This window comes from Hyperolius riggenbachi, chromosome 11, assembly GCF_040937935.1.
Source record: "Hyperolius riggenbachi isolate aHypRig1 chromosome 11, aHypRig1.pri, whole genome shotgun sequence".
NCBI lineage: Eukaryota > Metazoa > Chordata > Amphibia > Anura > Hyperoliidae > Hyperolius > Hyperolius riggenbachi.
This window is the reverse complement of record NC_090656.1, coordinates 216,362,304-216,382,315: the sequence shown is the minus strand read 5'-3', so window position 1 is coordinate 216,382,315 and position 20,012 is coordinate 216,362,304. Positions and strand designations below refer to the sequence as shown.

Sequence of the window (20,012 nt, the reverse complement as noted above, 5' to 3'; positions counted from 1 at the left end):
TAATATATAAAGTGCTGTGAAAAATGTCAGTGATATATTTATGCATAAAAGTAATAATAATTTATAGAAAACTACCTGGTCTTTCAGATTCTACCCCCCCCCCGCTGTGTCCAAAGACTGTAAGAGTGCATGTTTTTTGTTTTTTTTCTTTTTTGCTTAAGGCTGCCTTCTCACCAAGACGTTGTGTTTGGGGACGTTATAGGGCACATAACGTGCCCATAACGCAACGCCTGGTGGTGTCGGAGCAGGACGCTACCAAGAGCCGCGTTACAAGCAGCTCTTGGTGCGCCTGCTCTGTCGGAGGCGCTGTGGAGACCACGCATCATGTGGTCCCGCCAGCCAATCAGCGGCCGCTCCAAAGAGTAAACACTGCAAGTGCAGTGAATGCCAAGTAGCCAAAAAAAAAAGCCAAAAAAACATACTAAGCATGTGCATACAGTCTAACGCGGCTTAAGCCACTAGAACGCACGGTATGCTGCACTTCAAACGAACGTGCAGCGTTACTGCGTAACGCAACGTGGGCACTGAACAGCCCATTGATTTTTCATTGCTGTGCGGTGGGGTGCGTTACAGGTAGAGATGTCCCGAACGGTTCCTGGCGAACTTTAGGTGGTTCGCGTTCGCCGGCGAAGGCAAACTTTTGCGGAAGTTCGATTCGCCCCATAATGCTCCATTGAGCAGAACTTTGACCCTCTACATCACAGTCAGCAGGCACATTGTCACCAATCAGACTACACTCACTCTTGGAGGCCCACCCTTATAAAAGGCAAAATTCTCCTGTTTTACTCACTCGTCTGCCTCCAGTAATTAGTTAAGGGACAGCTGCTGACAGACTCTGCTAAGGAGAGTTTATTTAGGATCTTGTAGGCTTGTTCCTAGCTGATTATTAATCCTTATCTCTCTACCTTTCTCCCTCTCTCCCTCACTGGAAGGTCTCATCTTCCAGGGAATTGTAGAATTTCAAAAGCCAGCTTACATACCGGGAATTGAACCCAGGTCTTAGTGTGCGGTAGGTGACTCATTTAACCACTATACCACCAACACTACATGCTGAAGCCAGCCTAGCATGTACCATTATGATCAATTCAAGAGAAACATTTGCTTGCTTAATCCACGGAATGGTACTATATCAAAAGCCAGTTTACATACCGTGGCTGGGAATTGAACCCAGGTCTCAGTGTGTGTTAGGTAACTCATTTAACCACTATACCACCAACAACACTACATGCTGAAGCCAGCCTAGCATGTACCATTATGATCAATCCAAGAGAAAAATTTGCTTGCTTAATCCACGGAATGGTACTATATCAAAAGCCAGTTAACATACCATGGCTAGGAATTGAACCCAGGCTGGGCTGGGAATTGAACCCAGGTCTCAGTGTGTGGTAGGTAACTCATTTAACCACTATACCACCAACAACAGACTTACTTCCTCCCTCCAAAAGACACACATACATCCCCATAAAATCATTCAACAGCAACTGCATGCACAGTCTCTGTGGCACACAGCCTGTGTGGCACAACTGGTTAGTGCATTTGGCTGTTAACTGCAAGGTTGGTGGTTCAAGCCCACCCAGGCATGGCCTTGCATTTTGTGTTCAACAGTTGTCCGAAGAGAACCCCAGATGGCCATGTACATTCATCTCTCTCTCTCTCTCTAGTAGGGATGGTCACCGCTTTCCGCGGAATTGTATTTTCCGCAATTTTAGGCGGAAATTGGTCATTCTGTTCCGTTTTCTCGGAATGGAATTGCTTCTTCAATCTGACGGAATCCGTGAAATTCTGCCAGTATCCGTTGATGGTTTTAAGCTGAAAATTCACTTCAATGGCATCAAGTCAGAGAGAGAGAGAGAGAGAGAGAGAGAGAGAGAGAGAGAGAGAGAATTTTTCTCTTGGGTATATCACAATGGTACATGCTAGGCTGGCTTCAGCATGTAGTGTGTGTTGTTGGTGGTATAGTGGTTAAATGAGTTACCACACACTGAGACCTGGGTTCAATTCCCAGCCCAGCCTGCGATCAATTCCCAGCCACGGTATGTAAACTGGATTTTGATATAGTACAATTCCGTGGATTAAGCAAGCTAATTTTTCTCTTGGATTGATTATAATGGTACATGCTAGGCTGGCTTCAGCATGTAGTGTGTGTTGTTGGTGGTACAGTGGTTAAATGAGTTACCTACCACACACTGAGACCTGGGTTCAATTCCCAGCCCAGCCTGGGTTCAATTCCCAGCCACGGTATGTAAGCTGGCTTTTGAAATACTACAATTCCCTGGAAGAGGAGACCCTCCTCCCTCCGGGAGGAGGGAGAGAGGGAGGGAGGTGTGAGGAGGGATTCCTGATGTCATAAAGCAGTGTAGGCCTGCAATTGAACATTCAATGAGATTTCTGACCTTAAAACACTGCTTTGTATTAAATACAAAAAATTTATATTTTACTCAACCATGTCTTCCTCCAGGTATTAGACCACATGAAACATCTTTTCTATCATTTTTCTAGTCAGCAGAAATTTTTAAACATTTTTAAGTTCACCTCCCCATTGAAGTCTATTGCGGTTCGCGAAAGTTCACGCGAACCGAACCTTCCGCGAAACTTTGCGAATGGTGTTCGCAAACCAAAAATCGAAGGTTCGCGACATCTCTAGTTACAGGCTGCACTAATGTGCGCCTGTAACGTCCCACTGTGAAAGCAGCCTAAAGGACAACTGAAGTGAGATTGATATGGAGGCTGCCATATTTATTCCCTTTTAAGCAATACCAGTTGCCTGGCTATCCTGCTATTCCTCTGCCTCTAATACTTTTAGCCGTAGCCCCTGAACAAGCATGCAGCAGATCAGGTGTTTCTGACATTATTGTCAGATCTGACTGGATTAGCTGCATGCTTGTTTCTAGTGTGATTCAGACACTACTGCAGCCGCATAGATCAGCAGGGCTGCCAGGCAACGGGTATTGTTTAAAAGGAATCACATATGACAGCCTCCATATTCTTCTCACTTTAGTTCACCTTTAAGGCAAATGCATAGTAAATGGGGAGTTAGCGACTTACCTCAGTAGCAGTGGTGTAACTACAATTTATGGGGCCCCCCAGCAAGACATTGATGAGGCTCCCCCAATGGTCACACCCCTTCCCTTGCCTCCCCTTGGTGCCCTTCATGGCCTTGGGGTCCATCTCACAAGGGCCATGAAACAAGTGTGGCCATCATGATCTTCATAACAAGTGTAGCCACAAACACCTGATATGAAGTACAGTCCCCTGTATCGGAGGAAGGAAAGGTTGGTAGTTGGGGCTCCCAAACAGCTCTGGGCGCTCCTGCAAAAACAGGCACTGCTCCCCTTTGGTTACACTCCTGCTCAATAGTTGGAAGCCTTTGGATGAGCCAGATGCTCCTCAGATGTTGGTAAAGCATGCCGTTCAGTGCTGGGTACCTCCATCTCCTGGCCATGCTCAATCGTATTCAGACTGGGCATGCATGAGTAAGATCTGTGCATGTCCAGTAGAACAATGCCACTCATGCACAGCATATTTTCCCCTAGCACTTTGCTCCAATGGGTGGACCTTACTCGCACGCCCACATTGAATGCGCCAGAAGAAACCTATTCAACAAGCTTTTGTTTGATAGGTAAAGAGGGTCCCTATGATGGATCAGTGGACTGTAGAAGGGTCCGGAAACCCAGTGGACCATCCAGAGACTTCCTGCTATTGAGGTAAGCATCTAACTTTTTTTTTTCCTGGCCTTCAGACTTTTTTTTTCTTTTAAGTACCTTCTAACAAATGAAGTCCATGGTGGGCTAGATTACCCTTGTAGACGCGTCCTGGCACTGCTCAATGTCCTTGCGGCCCCCCCTGTCCCCTTGGCTATGCTTGCTTGTCCAGCAGGTGGATTTTTTCAGCTTTTCCAGCTCCCAGTCCGACACTGGGTGGACCTTACTCGCACATGCCCACTTTGAATGTGCTCATCTATGGCTGAAGGCGTGGCCAGAAGAAACCTATTCAACAAGCTTTTGTTGGATAGGTAAAGATGGTCCCTACGATGGATCAGTGGACTGTAGAAAGATCCGGAAACCCTGTGGACCATCCAGAGACTTCCTGCTATTGAGGTAAGCATCTTACTTTTTTCTCCTGGCCTCAGTACCCCTGAACCGGGGTAAAATCTAAAAAATGAAGTCCATGGTGGGCTAGATTACCCTTATAGACGCGTCCTGGCACTGCTCAATGTCCTCGCGCCCCTCCCCCTTGTCTATGCTTGCTTGGCCAGCAGGTGGATTTTCTCAGCTTTTCCAGCTCCCAGTCCGGCACTGGGCAAAACTTACAAACTACATCCAGATTGTCCCCAAATTTAAACCGAGGACCCTAGTGCTGCAAGGCGAGAGCGCGATCCACTGCGCCACTGTGCCTTGCAATTGAGCGATTGCTAGAGGCGGGCAAGGAAGTCGACAGACTTCTACTTTGTAAAGTATTTAAAATAGGATTAGAGCAGGATTTAAAATGAATTTTGTCTCTAATTTTTTCTTCAATTACTTTAAAGAAAAAAATTAATTAACCTTGCGGCTTTACATAACGAGCGCGATAAGAGGATAGAACAAGAGGCAGCGTTCGGCTTGTGTTTGAAGCAAGACGAGACTCAGCTGGAAGCAATCGCAGCTTTGAAACGTTATCAGGCACACATCGTATTTCGGGGCAGGCTTCCTCTTACCTTAAAGAAGCCATGTTTTCGGTTCCGCTGCCCCAGCCACAGCGTGCTCCCTGGTGACAGGTTGGTTTCCGGGGGGTCGATTACCCGCTCGTATATCCTGGGAAAAGAAAGAACAGGAATTTTAAAATAACTATGATCACTTTATTTTATACTTTCATAGTCTTCAGCACATATTGGCAGAGCTTATTTTTTATTGTATAGAGAAGACCCTTAAATAATCATGTTAAAAAAAGATTTTTTTTTTTTTTTTAAAGTAGGCAGCCACTTCCTGAAGCACAGACGGCCGTTGCTCTGGTCTGTAATCACCAAGAGAGAGCTCAGTCTGTGCCCCGCCCCCAGAACAGTGATGTCATCTATGCACCTTCTACGGTAGCAGTAGGTATCTTTAGAGCTCGGTTAGTACCAGAAAAATTAAGCATGGTTACCAGCTGAGCGGTCTGGACGAGCTCAGCTCGTCCAACACCGCCAGCGGCTGCCGCTCAGGCCCTGCTGGGCCGATTTTGATGAAATAAAAAGCAGCACACGCAGCCGGCACTTTGCCAGCCGCGTGTGCTGCCTGATCGCCGCCGCTCTGCGGCGATTCGCCGCGAGCAGCGGCGAAAGAGGGCCCCCCTAGCCGCCTGAGCCCTGCGCAGCCGGAACAAAAAGTTCCGGCCAGCGCTAAGGGCTGGATCGGAGGCGGCTGACGTCAGGACGTCGGCTGACGTCGATGACGTCACTCCGCTCGTCGCTATGGCGACGATATAAGCAAAACAAGGAAGGCCGCTCATTGCGGCCTTCCTTGTTTATTCTGGGCGCCGGAGGCGATCGGAAGATCGCCTCCGGAGCGCCCTCTAGTGGGCTTTCATGCAGCCAACTTTCAGTTGGCTGCATGAAATAGTTTTTTTTTATTTAAAAAAAACCCTCCCGCAGCCACCCTGGCGATTTAATCAGAACGCCAGGGTGGTTAATCTGTAAGTGTTCTCATTTATTCAGGTCATAGTACAGCCAAAAATATACCTACATTTGAAAAAGGTTGTTTCAGGGTCGGTTCCAGACTTTTTGCCGCGTGTGTGTGTGTACTGAACACTGGACTGAAGAGGAGAGACATCGAGCTGTGCCTTGCAGGCACTGCCACTATACTTACCTCCCTCTGTTTACTCTAAGACAGCATCTCCTCCCTGCTGGCCTGCAGTACCCCGGCTCTGATCCCAGGATGCTGGGTATGTGCTGCACTGGCACCGCATCACTCACCCGCTCTCAGCAGATTAGCGATGGGATCACCACCCACACGTGAAAGTCCTGCTTTCTCTCTGACAACAGCGGCGCCTCATGGCAGCACATAACAAGAGGCACCGCTGTAGCCATGGATACAGGAAGCTGCACAAATGGAGATCCCATCACTGGAATGCTGAGAGTAGGGGAGTAAAGCCGAGCAGAGCATTTAGGAAGGGGGAGACTGGGAGTGCAAGTCTCCTCCTCCCTAGATCCGTGACCAACTCTCATAGGGGCAGACAGGCCCTCCTGGGACACTTTAGCCCCCTGAGTACGTCAATTGGCATACTTGACGAATAAAGTTGATTCGTATTCTGAAGAAGGGGGACATTTGGGCAGGGGAGCAGTCTCTTACCGCCCTCTAATGGTTGCTGCCCTGAAGCACTTTAGGGAACAACCGCCCCGGGTAGTTTTACAAATTTGTCTCGACTCTACCTTGTGCACAATATCAAAATGGGGCAAATAAACAGAGGATCAATGCTTCCATAATGTGCCCCAAATGGCGTAATTGTTTAGAAGTTTGCTCCGCTGCGAGTACTCTGCGGGGAAATGGGGACCTGGGGTACCACTATTAACTTGAAATGAGACCTGGGTGGAACATCCATTTCTGAGGCCCCAAGGGGACAGAAATGGAAACAAAGGGGCCATCAAATGCTGCATTCAGGTCAGGGAGGGAGGAGCTCTGGGTGGAGAATTCTGCAAAGCTAAACAGCCTAGGCTAAGCATCACTGGGAGGGGTGTGGCCACATAATATACAGCAATAGATATAAGCAGTCTGATCCTGAAATCAGGGAAATTACCGTAAAATTGGGTATCCTAAATAATTTACTACATTCAACTGTACAGTATGTCACTACAGGGCCTCTTTAAAAAAGCTACAACCCACCACAGCAGGCCAGGCCATATCATCACCTATCAGATCTGGATGTGCTTTCGCCTTATTAAGCTCATTTTTGACACAGGTTTGCTTTGCAGCTGGCAGAATGAACATTTTATGCCTTTTTTTGTTGTATAAAATGGTGTCATTATTTCCCAAGACAGCAGGAAGCTCTCAATCCCGGGTCTGTCAGCTGCAAGATGGTGGTGACACCTCGTCAGAGTGCGGCGTGAGTGACGGCTGTCAGAGATGACACACCAGCACGCTGGCGCCTTCGTATTCTATTCCAGTCTCCTCACACGTGGGGGGAGGGGATCCGGTGCAGACAGAGAGGGGGATGACAGAAGCGGGGCTTCCAGTGCTGCCATGGGGACTCAGGAATACCAGATCTAACGTCTGGGGGATCCGCTGAGAACACAGGCGCTGCTTGATAGCATGACAAGATCAGCACCCCCAGGAATTGCACGAGGTGCTTCTCTGCTGCTAAAATTAACTTGTAAGCTGGAGCATGACAAGAGCTGGGAAGCACGCCTCTCTCCAACCTAAAGCAGTCCAGGAGAAGGACTGCCTTGGGAGTAAAGGCGGAGGTAACAGCACGTCCAGTGCTTCAAAAGATCCAATCCGTAGCCATGGTTTTAGTGATATAGTGCCATTATCTTCTTTAACTCTGTACAGAAAAGAGTCTCATACTGTTTTCCAGTACAGGAAGAGTTAAGAAACTTCAGATTATGCAAAAGAGCTTCTCTGAGCTCTCTGACCCAATATGGGTGGAAGACAGTCCTGTTTTCTGAAGCACTTGTCACAACTTGTTTCTCACAGTTTCTTGGTTGTTTGAGGTTTTACTGCAGGAAAGTTCAAAGCGTCATTAGCTCTGCTCTGTGTTATTGTTTAACATACAGAGTGTGGTACGTAAACTGCAAATATGACAGTATGAAGCAATGAAATAAAAAAAAAAAAACTATAAAAAGCTGAAAATAAAAGTGAGGCTCTTTTCTTTGCTACGAATGTTCTATTTCTTATCCGTACTTCACATACAATGCATTAAAGGTATGCTTTAAAGAGAAGCCGTAACTAAGAATTGAACTTCATCCCAATCAGTAGCTGATACCCCCTTTTACATGAGAAATCTATTCCTTTTCACAAACAGACCATCAGGGGGCGCTGTATGGCTGATATTGTGGTGAAACCCCTCCCACAGGAAACTGAGGACCATGTCCCTGGCAGTTTCCTGTCTGTGAACCTCGTTGCATTGTGAGAAATAGCCGTTTACAGCTGTTTCCAACTTCCAAAAAAGCAAGCAGCATCTCCTTCCACTGACATCACCTGCCAGCAGTAAAAATGTCACCATGTGATAAATGTCAGAATGTGAATCAGGGATTTAAAATATTTTACAATGGCCAAACACTGACTAAATCATTTATACATAATTATTGTAAAAATGAAGCACTTTTTTTTATTACATTATTTTCATGCTCTTTAAAGAGGAAGTCCAGTGAAAATAATGTAATAGAAAAGTGCTTCATTTTTACAATAATTATGTATAAATGATTTAGTCAGTGTTTGCCCATTGTAAAATATTTTAAATCCCTGATTCACATTCTGACATTTATCACATGGTGACATTTTTACTGCTGGCAGGTGATGTAGCTGCTGCATGCTTTTTTGGCAGTTGGAAACAGCTGTAAACAGCTATTTCCCACAATGCAACAAGGTTCACAGACAGGAAACTGCCAGAAGTACCATGGTCCTCAGAGTTTCTTGTGGGAGGGGTTTCACCACAATATCAGTCATACAGCGCCCCCTGATGGTCTGTTTGTGAAAAGGAATAGATTTCTCATGTAAAAGGGGGTATCAGCTACTGATTGGGATAAAGTTCAATTCTTGGTCGGCGTTTCTCTTTAAGCGTTCTTAACAAAATACAGTGCCCTGCCAAAGCATTAATTTGCCTTCAAGTGTACCTGTAGGCAGAAGAGGATCATCCACCAGGCAACCTAAGCAGATGCTAGGGGCCTAGTGGGTGTCGAGGGGCCAACCTGCCACCTTTTTTAAACCTCGCTTCACTTCAGCCACAAAAAGTACCCAAAAGTGGGCCCCGAATCTACTACCTTGCCTAGGGCTCCATTACATCTTAATCCATCTCTGCCTATAGAGGAAAAAAAAAAAAGTGTCCCTAACTGGGTGCTCAACTCGGGAGGGGGGGGGGGAGACTCTGGATCCTGGAGAAGCTTCCCCCATCCTCCTCTACCACCATGTTCCAACGCTGGCACCCCATAAAGAGTACCTTCCGACAGCTGATGCATGTGCAGTAGCACGGACCAGTTTGGACTCTGCTTTGTCGGCCTGAACAGGTCCATGCTACTGCCCAGAAACAGTGCAGCCATGCTTCGGGGAGCTCAGCGCTGCATCGAGCCAGTGGAGGAGGGGGGAAGCCTCTGGGGGGAAAAAAAAGTGGATACCTTATATACTAACGTATAAGCCTAATTTTTCAGCACAAAAATTTGCTGAAAAGTTACCCCCTCGGCTTACATACGAGTCAGTGTAGGATAATGGAAGGTGGAGCTGGTTTTATTACTGGCAGAGGAGCATAAGGATCGTGCACCAGTGGTGCTCAAATACCCCTTTTAAAAATTCGAATTTGGTCGAATTCGAATAGTAAATTATTCGAGGTCAGTCGAATATTCGAGTCGAATATTTTTTACTATTCGATTCGACCTCGGACTTCGAGCTCACTATTCGAGTCGGTATTCGAGCTCACTATTCGAGCTGACTATTCGAATTGGCCCAAAATAGCTTCCAACACTTGTTTTGAGGGTGAATGATGCAAGAAACATCTTTTTTTCCAAGTAACAACAGCAAGTGATTATGTGGGGATGTTCCTTTAAAAAAAAATGTGGAAAGAGAAGTTGTGTCCTTAATTTGGTTCAGTAGTGTAGTGTTACTGTATATACTTGTTCTTCTTCTTCTTTATCTTTCTTAATCTTCTTCTAGATCTTCTTCTTCTTCTTCTTCTTCTTCTTCATCATCTTCTTCTTCTTCTTCATCTTCATCTTCTTCATCTTCTTCTTCATCTTCTTCTTCTTCTTCTTCATCTTCTTCTTCTTCTTCATCTTCTTCATCTTCTTCATCTTCATCTTCTTCATCTTCTTCATCTTCATCTTCTTCTTCATCTTCTTCATCTTCTTCATCTTCTTCATCTTCTTCTTCTTCTTCTTCATCTTCTTCTTCTTCTTCTTCATCTTCTTCATCTTCTTCTTCTTCTTCTTCATCTTCTTCATCATCTTCTTCTTCTTCTTCATCTTCATCTTCTTCATCTTCTTCTTCATCTTCTTCATCTTCTTCTTCATCTTCTTCTTCTTCATCTTCTTCTTCTTCATCTTCTTCTTCTTCTTCTTCATCTTCTTCATCATCTTCTTCTTCTTCTTCATCTTCATCTTCTTCATCTTCTTCTTCATCTTCTTCTTCTTCATCTTCTTCTTCTTCTTCATCTTCATCTTCTTCATCTTCATCTTCTTCTTCTTCATCTTCTTCTTCATCTTCTTCTTCATCTTCTCCTTCTCCTTCTTTTTCAATATCGTCTTCTTCTTCTTCTTCACGTATTTCTCTTTTCAAATTTTTTTTTAAAGAAATGCAGCTATTTTTGAGCGTAACAAATAGCTGGTGGGCGCACGCATGTTGGAAGCGCCATTGTATGTGCTCCCTGGCAGTGGAAACACAAAGACAGCAGGAGGTAAATTCAGCAGCAGGAGGAGGAGGATGAGTGTGTGGCAGCAGGCAGTCAATGAGGCAGGCAGCTCGCCGTGACATAATAGCCCTGGTACCTAGCGGTGATACCAGGGCTGTAAATAAACACAACAGGAGGTCCCAGACAGCGGTCGTGCAGCCCACATTGTGTCCAATACACAACTGGGACAACACAGTTTTCAACCCGGGCACCTCAGAAAAATTAAACCTTTTTTTTTTTTTATTGGTTTTTTTTGGTTTTGGTTTTACAACCAATATAGCTATTGTTTTGACGTAATAGCTGGTGGCAGAGTGGCAGCAGAAGGTAATTCTGTGTACCCTGGCAGTGGGAAACACAGACAGACAGCAGCAGCAGGAGGAATGGAGGAGCAGTGTGAGCAGCTATTGTTGTGACGTAATAGCTGGTGGCAGAGTGGCAGCAGACGGTAATTCTGTGTACCCTGGCAGTGGGAAACACAGACAGACAGCAGCAGCAGGAGGAATGGAGGAGCAGTGTGAGTGTGGCAGCAGGTAGGCAGCGTGACATAATAGCCCTGGTACCTAGCGGTGATACCAGGGCTGTAAATAAACACAACAGGAGGTCCCAGACAGCGGTCGTGCAGCCCACATTGTGTCCAATACACAACTGGGACAACACAGTTTTCAACCCGGGCACCTCAGAAAAATTAAACCTTTTTTTTTTTTTATTGGTTTTTTTTGGTTTTGGTTTTACAACCAATATAGCTATTGTTTTGACGTAATAGCTGGTGGCAGAGTGGCAGCAGAAGGTAATTCTGTGTACCCTGGCAGTGGGAAACACAGACAGACAGCAGCAGCAGGAGGAATGGAGGAGCAGTGTGAGCAGCTATTGTTGTGACGTAATAGCTGGTGGCAGAGTGGCAGCAGACGGTAATTCTGTGTACCCTGGCAGTGGGAAACACAGACAGACAGCAGCAGCAGGAGGAATGGAGGAGCAGTGTGAGTGTGGCAGCAGGTAGGCAGCGTGACATAATAGCCCTGGTACCTAGCGGTGATACCAGGGCTGTAAATAAACACAACAGGAGGTCCCAGACAGCGGTCGTGCAGCCCACATTGTGTCCAATACACAACTGGGACAACACAGTTTTCAACCCGGGCACCTCAGAAAAATTAAACCTTTTTTTTTTTTTATTGGTTTTTTTTGGTTTTGGTTTTACAACCAATATAGCTATTGTTTTGACGTAATAGCTGGTGGCAGAGTGGCAGCAGAAGGTAATTCTGTGTACCCTGGCAGTGGGAAACACAGACAGACAGCAGCAGCAGGAGGAATGGAGGAGCAGTGTGAGCAGCTATTGTTGTGACGTAATAGCTGGTGGCAGAGTGGCAGCAGACGGTAATTCTGTGTACCCTGGCAGTGGGAAACACAGACAGACAGCAGCAGCAGGAGGAATGGAGGAGCAGTGTGAGTGTGGCAGCAGGTAGGCAGCGTGACATAATAGCCCTGGTACCTAGCGGTGATACCAGGGCTGTAAATAAACACAACAGGAGGTCCCAGACAGCGGTCGTGCAGCCCACATTGTGTCCAATACACAACTGGGACAACACAGTTTTCAACCCGGGCACCTCAGAAAAATTAAACCTTTTTTTTTTTTTATTGGTTTTTTTTGGTTTTGGTTTTACAACCAATATAGCTATTGTTTTGACGTAATAGCTGGTGGCAGAGTGGCAGCAGAAGGTAATTCTGTGTACCCTGGCAGTGGGAAACACAGACAGACAGCAGCAGCAGGAGGAATGGAGGAGCAGTGTGAGCAGCTATTGTTGTGACGTAATAGCTGGTGGCAGAGTGGCAGCAGACGGTAATTCTGTGTACCCTGGCAGTGGGAAACACAGACAGACAGCAGCAGCAGGAGGAATGGAGGAGCAGTGTGAGTGTGGCAGCAGGTAGGCAGCGTGACATAATAGCCCTGGTACCTAGCGGTGATACCAGGGCTGTAAATAAACACAACAGGAGGTCCCAGACAGCGGTCGTGCAGCCCACATTGTGTCCAATACACAACTGGGACAACACAGTTTTCAACCCGGGCACCTCAGAAAAATTAAACCTTTTTTTTTTTTTATTGGTTTTTTTTGGTTTTGGTTTTACAACCAATATAGCTATTGTTTTGACGTAATAGCTGGTGGCAGAGTGGCAGCAGAAGGTAATTCTGTGTACCCTGGCAGTGGGAAACACAGACAGACAGCAGAAGGGCAGTACACAGCAGCAGCCCACTGTAGGTGTGAAATGTGTGGCTGCAGGCGACGTAATAGTCAAAGTGAACCAGGCTGGCTTAGTGAGCAGGAGCCAGGAGGTGGTAAAGGGTGGTAAGGCACATTAACGATGGTACTAAGTTCCGGCAGCCAGTTCATGTCCCCCTCTCGCCGACAACAGGGGCCAGGAACTCGCCTTCCACCCACGCCTGGTTCATCTTGAGAAACGTCAGTCTGTCCACAGACTTGTGAGACAGACGTGAGCGTTTCTCGGTGACCACGCCACCAGCTGCACTGAAGCAGCGCTCGGACAGCACGCTGGAAGGGGGGCAGGACAGCACTTCCAGGGCGTACTGCGCCAGCTCGCTCCAGATCTCCATGCGCTTGACCCAATACTCCATGGGATCAACAGGGGCATCGCTGTCAAGCCCGCTGTAGGACCCCATGTAGTCAGCCACCATGCGGGTCAGGCGCTGGCTGTGACCGGAGGAGGATGCTGCTGCATGCATCTCCTCTCTAGTCACTGCTGCCGGAGCCTCTACAGTCCTGTAGAGCTCGTGGCTGAGAGACAGCAGGTCTGTGGGGCGCTTGCTGCTGCTGGATGCAGGCACCTGCTGCTGCCTCTGTGCTGGCTGCTGGACAGTGGGGGTGGAAGGCTGGGGGAAGGCTTCCTCCAAGCGCTCAACAAGGGCCTGCTGCAAGCTCCTTATTTGTTGCGCTGGGTCTCCTCCTGCAGGCGGCAGGAACTGGCTCAACTTCCCCTTGAGGCGTGGGTCCAACATCATGCTGATCCAGATGTCCTCCCTCTGCTTCATCTGGATCACCCTGGGGTCCCTGCGCAGGCACGTCAGCATGTGCGCTGCCATTGGGAAGAGGCGGGCCACGTCTGCTGGCACATCGACGTCAGTGCTGTCCTCCTCATCCTCCTCCTCTGCTGCCTCATCCTCTCTCCACCCCCGCACCAACTCAGCTGCACTGCGCTGATCCCCCTCATCAGCAGCCAGGTCAGGGACCTCCACCAAGTCCTCCTCCTCCTCCCCCTCAGAGGTGGACTGTGCAGCTGCTTGCCGCTCCTGCTGGTCCAAGGCTGCCGCTCCCTGTGCCAGCAAAGCATCGAGTGCCCTGTTCAGCAGAGAAACCAGGGGCACCCACTCGCAGACCATAGCATGGTCCCTGCTCACCATGTTTGTGGCCTGCAGGAAGGGAGCCAGCACTAAGCACACCTGCTGCATGTGCCTCCAGTCATCATCGGGGACGATGGACGGGATGTTGCTGGTCTTGTCCCTTCTCTGAGCTGCGGAAACAGTGGCCAGGGCAAGGTAGTGGTTGACAGCGTGCTTCTGTTCAACCAGACGCTCCAACATCGCCAGGGTGGAGTTCCAGCGAGTCGGAACGTCAATGATCAGCCGATGGCGTGGCAGATCCAGCTCCTTTTGCACGTCTTCCAGGCTCGCACAGGCTGCAGCCGAGCGCCGGAAGTGACGCACAACGTTCCTTGCCGTTTCCAGCAGCTCGTCCATCCCCTGGTAGGTGCGCAGGAACTTCTGCACCACCAGGTTCAGCACGTGGGCAAGACAGGGGATGTGGGTCAGGTTTCCCCTGTCTATGGCAGCAACCAGATTGGCCCCATTGTCGGACACCACCTCTCCGACTCTGAGGCCTCTGGGGGTCAGCCAAATCCGCTCCTGCTCCTGGAGTTTGGCCAACACGTGGGCTGCCGTCAGCTTGGTCTTGCCAAGGCTGACCAAGTGCAGCAGCGCTTGGCAGTGGCGGGCCTTCACACTGCTGCTGAGGCGGGGGGTTTGGCCAGGTGTGGCGGAGGATGGCAGAGGATCGGAGGAACCCGCTGCAGTTCCCCTGACCCTGCGGGGTGGCACCACCCACTGTGTTGCTGCTGCTGCTGTGCCCGCTGCTGCTCTCCCATCCTCACCCCCTTCCACCAAGCTGACCCAGTGGACAGTGAAGGACAGGTAGCGGCCTGTCCCGAAGCGGCTGCTCCAGGAGTCCATGGTGACGTGGACCCTTTCACCAACCGCGTGCTCCAGCCCTCGCTCCACATTGGCCATCACAAAGCGGTGCAGTGCAGGAATGGCCTTGCGGGCGAAGAAGTGTCTGCTGGGGAGCTGCCAGTCTGGGGCTGCACAAGCAAGCAGCGCCCGCATGTCGCTCCCCTCCTGCACGAGCGTGTACGGCAGGAGTTGGGAGCACATGGCCCGTGCCAGCAAGCCGTTCAGCTGCCGCACGCGACGGCTGCTGGGAGGCAGAGCCCTAACCACCCCCTGGAAGGACTCGCTCAAAAGGCTCTGGCGTGCCTTTTTGCTGGCACGGGAATCAGCAGACGGAGCAGAGGAGGCCACTGAGGACTGGCTGCCAGAACAGGCCTCAGTGTCGGCGGCAGGAGTTGCAGAGGGGGGAGGAGCAGGGCGTTTCCGCACTCCTGCTGGTGCTGCTGGAGGAGCAGGAGGGCGGGTGGCTGCTGTTGCTGCTGCTGCTGCTGAAGGCTGTGCAGTGATGGGATTGGTGCCACTGCCAGCACCAGATGCCTTCAGCCTCTGGAACTCCTCATGCTGGTGGAAGTGTTTCGCAGAAAGGTGGTTGATCAGCGAGCTGGTGCTGAACTTCAAGGGGTCTGCACCTCTGCTCAACTTCCGCTGACAGTGGTTGCAAGTGGCGTACTTGCTGTACACTGTGGGCATGGTGAAAAACCGCCAGATTGGTGACAAAAACATCCCCCTACGGCATGGAAGCGCTGCTGCCTGTTTCCCTGTGGTGGTTGGGGGGGGGGGGGGGGTCTTGGGTGCGGCTGGTGGTGGTACTGGCTGATGCTGCTGCTGCTGCTGCTGAGCCTGAGACACCAGCAGGCTGTGGGACGCTGCCAATGCTTGCAATGATGCGCCTCCTTGCAAGGCCCACAACCGCATCCTCCTCCTCCTCCTCAGAGCTGCTGAGGACGACATCCTCTGGATGTGTTGGCACCCAGTCTCTGTCTGTCACCGGGTCATCATCATCATGCCCCTCCTGAAACATGTCCTGCTCTGATGATGACCCCCCAAACTCCTCTGCTGATGCATGGATGGGACGCTTGACTGTCGCCACAGTCTTGCTGTCCAATCCCTCCTCCCCCAAAGTGCCCATCAGCATCTCCTCCTCCAAATCGCCAACAACAGCATTCAATTGACTCATCATGCCTGGGGTCAAAAGAGTGCTGAGTGACAGGTCGGCGACTGACGGTGAACTGGCCTCCTCCCCAGGCCCTGCTGGGCGGCTGCTGCGAACAGGGGTGGTGGTGGTGAGGGTGGAGGCCTCGGATGCAGAGCTGATGGCGGGCTGCTCATCCTCCGTCATGAGTTGCACCACAGTGTCTGCATCCTTTTCCTCAATGGGACGTTTCCGACCCGGCTGGAGGAAAATGGGAGCAGGTGCTACACGCTGCTGCTGCTGTGTCTCTGCAGCGTGAGTTGCAGATGCTCCTCCTGGGCGGCGCCCAAGGCGTCCACGGCCAGTGGCTATGGGAGGAATGTTAGCCACTGACGCTGCTGCTGCTGCTGCGGAACTGTGCATGGTGGCGCGCCCGCGGCCGCGGCTTGCCACAATGCTGCTCCCTCTCTTCCTGATTCCCTTGCTGCCCTTCCCCTTGCCCAAACCGCGCTGGCTGCCACTTCCAGACATCTTCAATGTTTTGGGCGTATAGACAAAAGTTTTGTAAAAGGGCGGGTGAAAAGTGGGGTACTTTAATGGAGTGGGTTGGTTGGTGAGGTGACTGAGTGAGTGTCCCCTAGTACAGTAAGTAAGTATTAACAGTCAGGAAGTACAACTAGCAGTTACAATAATCAGTAGTAGTAATCACAAGTAAATTTAGTGTGTGTACACTCAGACAGTGAGTGCACGCACGCAGGAGCTAGTAGCCTATGGACACAGTGACTGAGTGTCCTAGACTCCTAGTACGGTAAGAGTAAGTAAGTAGTAACAGTAAGTAGAACTAACTAATAACAATAATCAATCAGCGATCAGAAGGAAATGGAGTGTGGGTGGTGTGTGTGTACACTCAGACAGTGAGTGCACGCACGCAGGAGCTAGTAGCCTATGGACACAGTGACTGAGTGTCCTAGACTCCTAGTACAGTAAGAGTAAGTAAGTAGTAACAGTAAGTAGAACTAACTAATAACAATAATCAATCAGCGATCAGAAGGAAATGGAGTGTGGGTGGTGTGTGTACACTCAGACAGTGAGTGCACGCACGCAGGAGCTAGTAGCCTATGGACACAGTGACTGGGTGTCCTAGACTCCTAGTACAGTAAGAGTAAGTAAGTAGTAACAGTAAGTAGTAGAACTAACTAATAACAATAATCAATCAGCGATCAGAAGGAAATGGAGTGTGGGTGGTGTGTGTACACTCAGACAGTGAGTGCACGCACGCAGGAGCTAGTAGCCTATGGACACAGTGACTGAGTGTCCTAGACTCCTAGTACAGTAAGTAGTAACAGTAAGTAGTAGAACTAACTAATAACAATAATCAATCAGCGATCAGAAGGAAATGGAGTGTGGGTGGTGTGTGTACACTCAGACAGTGAGTGCACGCACGCAGGAGCTAGTAGCCTATGGACACAGTGACTGAGTGTCCTAGACTCCTAGTACAGTAAGTAGTAACAGTAAGTAGTAGAACTAACTAATAACAATAATCAATCAGCGATCAGAAGGAAATGGAGTGTGGGTGGTGTGTGTACACTCAGACAGTGAGTGCACGCACGCAGGAGCTAGTAGCCTATGGACACAGTGACTGAGTGTCCTAGACTCCTAGTACAGTAAGAGTAAGTAAGTAGTAACAGTAAGTAGAACTAACTAATAACAATAATCAATCAGCGATCAGAAGGAAATGGAGTGTGGGTGGTGTGTGTACACTCAGACAGTGAGTGCACGCACGCAGGAGCTAGTAGCCTATGGACACAGTGACTGGGTGTCCTAGACTCCTAGTACAGTAAGAGTAAGTAAGTAGTAACAGTAAGTAGTAGAACTAACTAATAACAATAATCAATCAGCGATCAGAAGGAAATGGAGTGTGGGTGGTGTGTGTACACTCAGACAGTGAGTGCACGCACGCAGGAGCTAGTAGCCTATGGACACAGTGACTGAGTGTCCTAGACTCCTAGTACAGTAAGTAGTAACAGTAAGTAGTAGAACTAACTAATAACAATAATCAATCAGCGATCAGAAGGAAATGGAGTGTGGGTGGTGTGTGTACACTCAGACAGTGAGTGCACGCACGCAGGAGCTAGTAGCCTATGGACACAGTGACTGAGTGTCCTAGACTCCTAGTACAGTAAGAGTAAGTAAGTAGTAACAGTAAGTAGAACTAACTAATAACAATAATCAATCAGCGATCAGAAGGAAATGGAGTGTGGGTGGTGTGTGTACACTCAGACAGTGAGTGCACGCACGCAGGAGCTAGTAGCCTATGGACACAGTGACTGGGTGTCCTAGACTCCTAGTACAGTAAGAGTAAGTAAGTAGTAACAGTAAGTAGTAGAACTAACTAATAACAATAATCAATCAGCGATCAGAAGGAAATGGAGTGTGGGTGGTGTGTGTACACTCAGACAGTGAGTGCACGCACGCAGGAGCTAGTAGCCTATGGACACAGTGACTGAGTGTCCTAGACTCCTAGTACAGTAAGTAGTAACAGTAAGTAGTAGAACTAACTAATAACAATAATCAATCAGCGATCAGAAGGAAATGGAGTGTGGGTGGTGTGTGTACACTCAGACAGTGAGTGCACGCACGCAGGAGCTAGTAGCCTATGGACACAGTGACTGAGTGTCCTAGACTCCTAGTACAGTAAGAGTAAGTAAGTAGTAACAGTAAGTAGAACTAACTAATAACAATAATCAATCAGCGATCAGAAGGAAATGGAGTGTGGGTGGTGTGTGTACACTCAGACAGTGAGTGCACGCACGCAGGAGCTAGTAGCCTATGGACACAGTGACTGGGTGTCCTAGACTCCTAGTACAGTAAGAGTAAGTAAGTAGTAACAGTAAGTAGTAGAACTAACTAATAACAATAATCAATCAGCGATCAGAAGGAAATGGAGTGTGGGTGGTGTGTGTACACTCAGACAGTGAGTGCACGCACGCAGGAGCTAGTAGCCTATGGACACAGTGACTGAGTGTCCTAGACTCCTAGTACAGTAAGTAGTAACAGTAAGTAGTAGAACTAACTAATAACAATAATCAATCAGCGATCAGAAGGAAATGGAGTGTGGGTGGTGTGTGTACACTCAGACAGTGAGTGCACGCACGCAGGAGCTAGTAGCCTATGGACACAGTGACTGAGTGTCCTAGACTCCTAGTACAGTAAGAGTAAGTAAGTAGTAACAGTAAGTAGAACTAACTAATAACAATAATCAATCAGCGATCAGAAGGAAATGGAGTGTGGGTGTGTGTACACTCAGACAGTGAGTGCACGCACGCAGGAGCTAGTAGCCTATGAACACAGTGACTGAGTGTCCTAGACTCCTAGTACAGTAAGAGTAAGTAGTAACAGTAAGTAGAACTAACTAATTACAATAATCAATCAGCGATCAGAAGGAAATAGAGTGTGTGTTGTGTGTGTACACTCAGACAGTGAGTGCGCACACGCAGGAGCTAGTAGCCTATATGAACAGTGACAGTGAGTGTCCCTACGGGTACAGTAAGAGTAAGTAGTAAGTAAGTACAACTAACAATAATCAATCAGTAATCAGAAGGAAATAGAGTGTGTGTACACACAGACAGTGAGTGAGTGCACACACGCAGGAGCTAGCTAGTAGCCTATAAACAGTGACAGTCAGTGAGTGTCCTACTCCTAGTACAGTATAACTACAATACTATTAGTAAAGGACAGCAGAAATACTGGTATAGATGATGAGAGAAATAAACAGAGGACAGCTGCCCACAGAGGCAAGGCCCCCCTGAGGCCTAAACCTGTAAGCTTGCAGCAGCTGCCTGTCTCTAATGTAACACACAAGCTACTAACTAAAATACAATGTCTATCTAAATAACAACAATACAGGTGTATATGGCAGGTGTAGGTGAGCAAAAACGCTAGGTAAATGAACACAATAGAGCACTTGCTAAGCCAAAGCACAAAGGAGCAGATCTCTCTCTGTACAAGTCTCAGGCAAGCATGGAAAACCCGAACATGGCGGCCGCTATTTATAGGGTAGGGGCTGGCCAGGGTCCCCCTCTGTGATTGGCTGCCGTCAGAGGG

General features: G+C 48.6%; 1 protein-coding gene across 5 annotated transcripts in view; it reads right to left on the bottom strand.

The window, feature by feature from the left end:
• NELL1 (neural EGFL like 1) overlaps positions 1-20,012 on the bottom strand; it is a 1,178,134-nt gene that overhangs the window by 790,628 nt on the left and 367,494 nt on the right. For all 5 annotated transcript variants that reach the window (XM_068260436.1, XM_068260433.1, XM_068260432.1 and 2 more), the window contains one exon: positions 4,694-4,790. In XM_068260436.1, the coding sequence (XP_068116537.1) occupies positions 4,694-4,790 (97 nt within the window). The remainder of the gene's footprint in view (positions 1-4,693; positions 4,791-20,012) is intronic.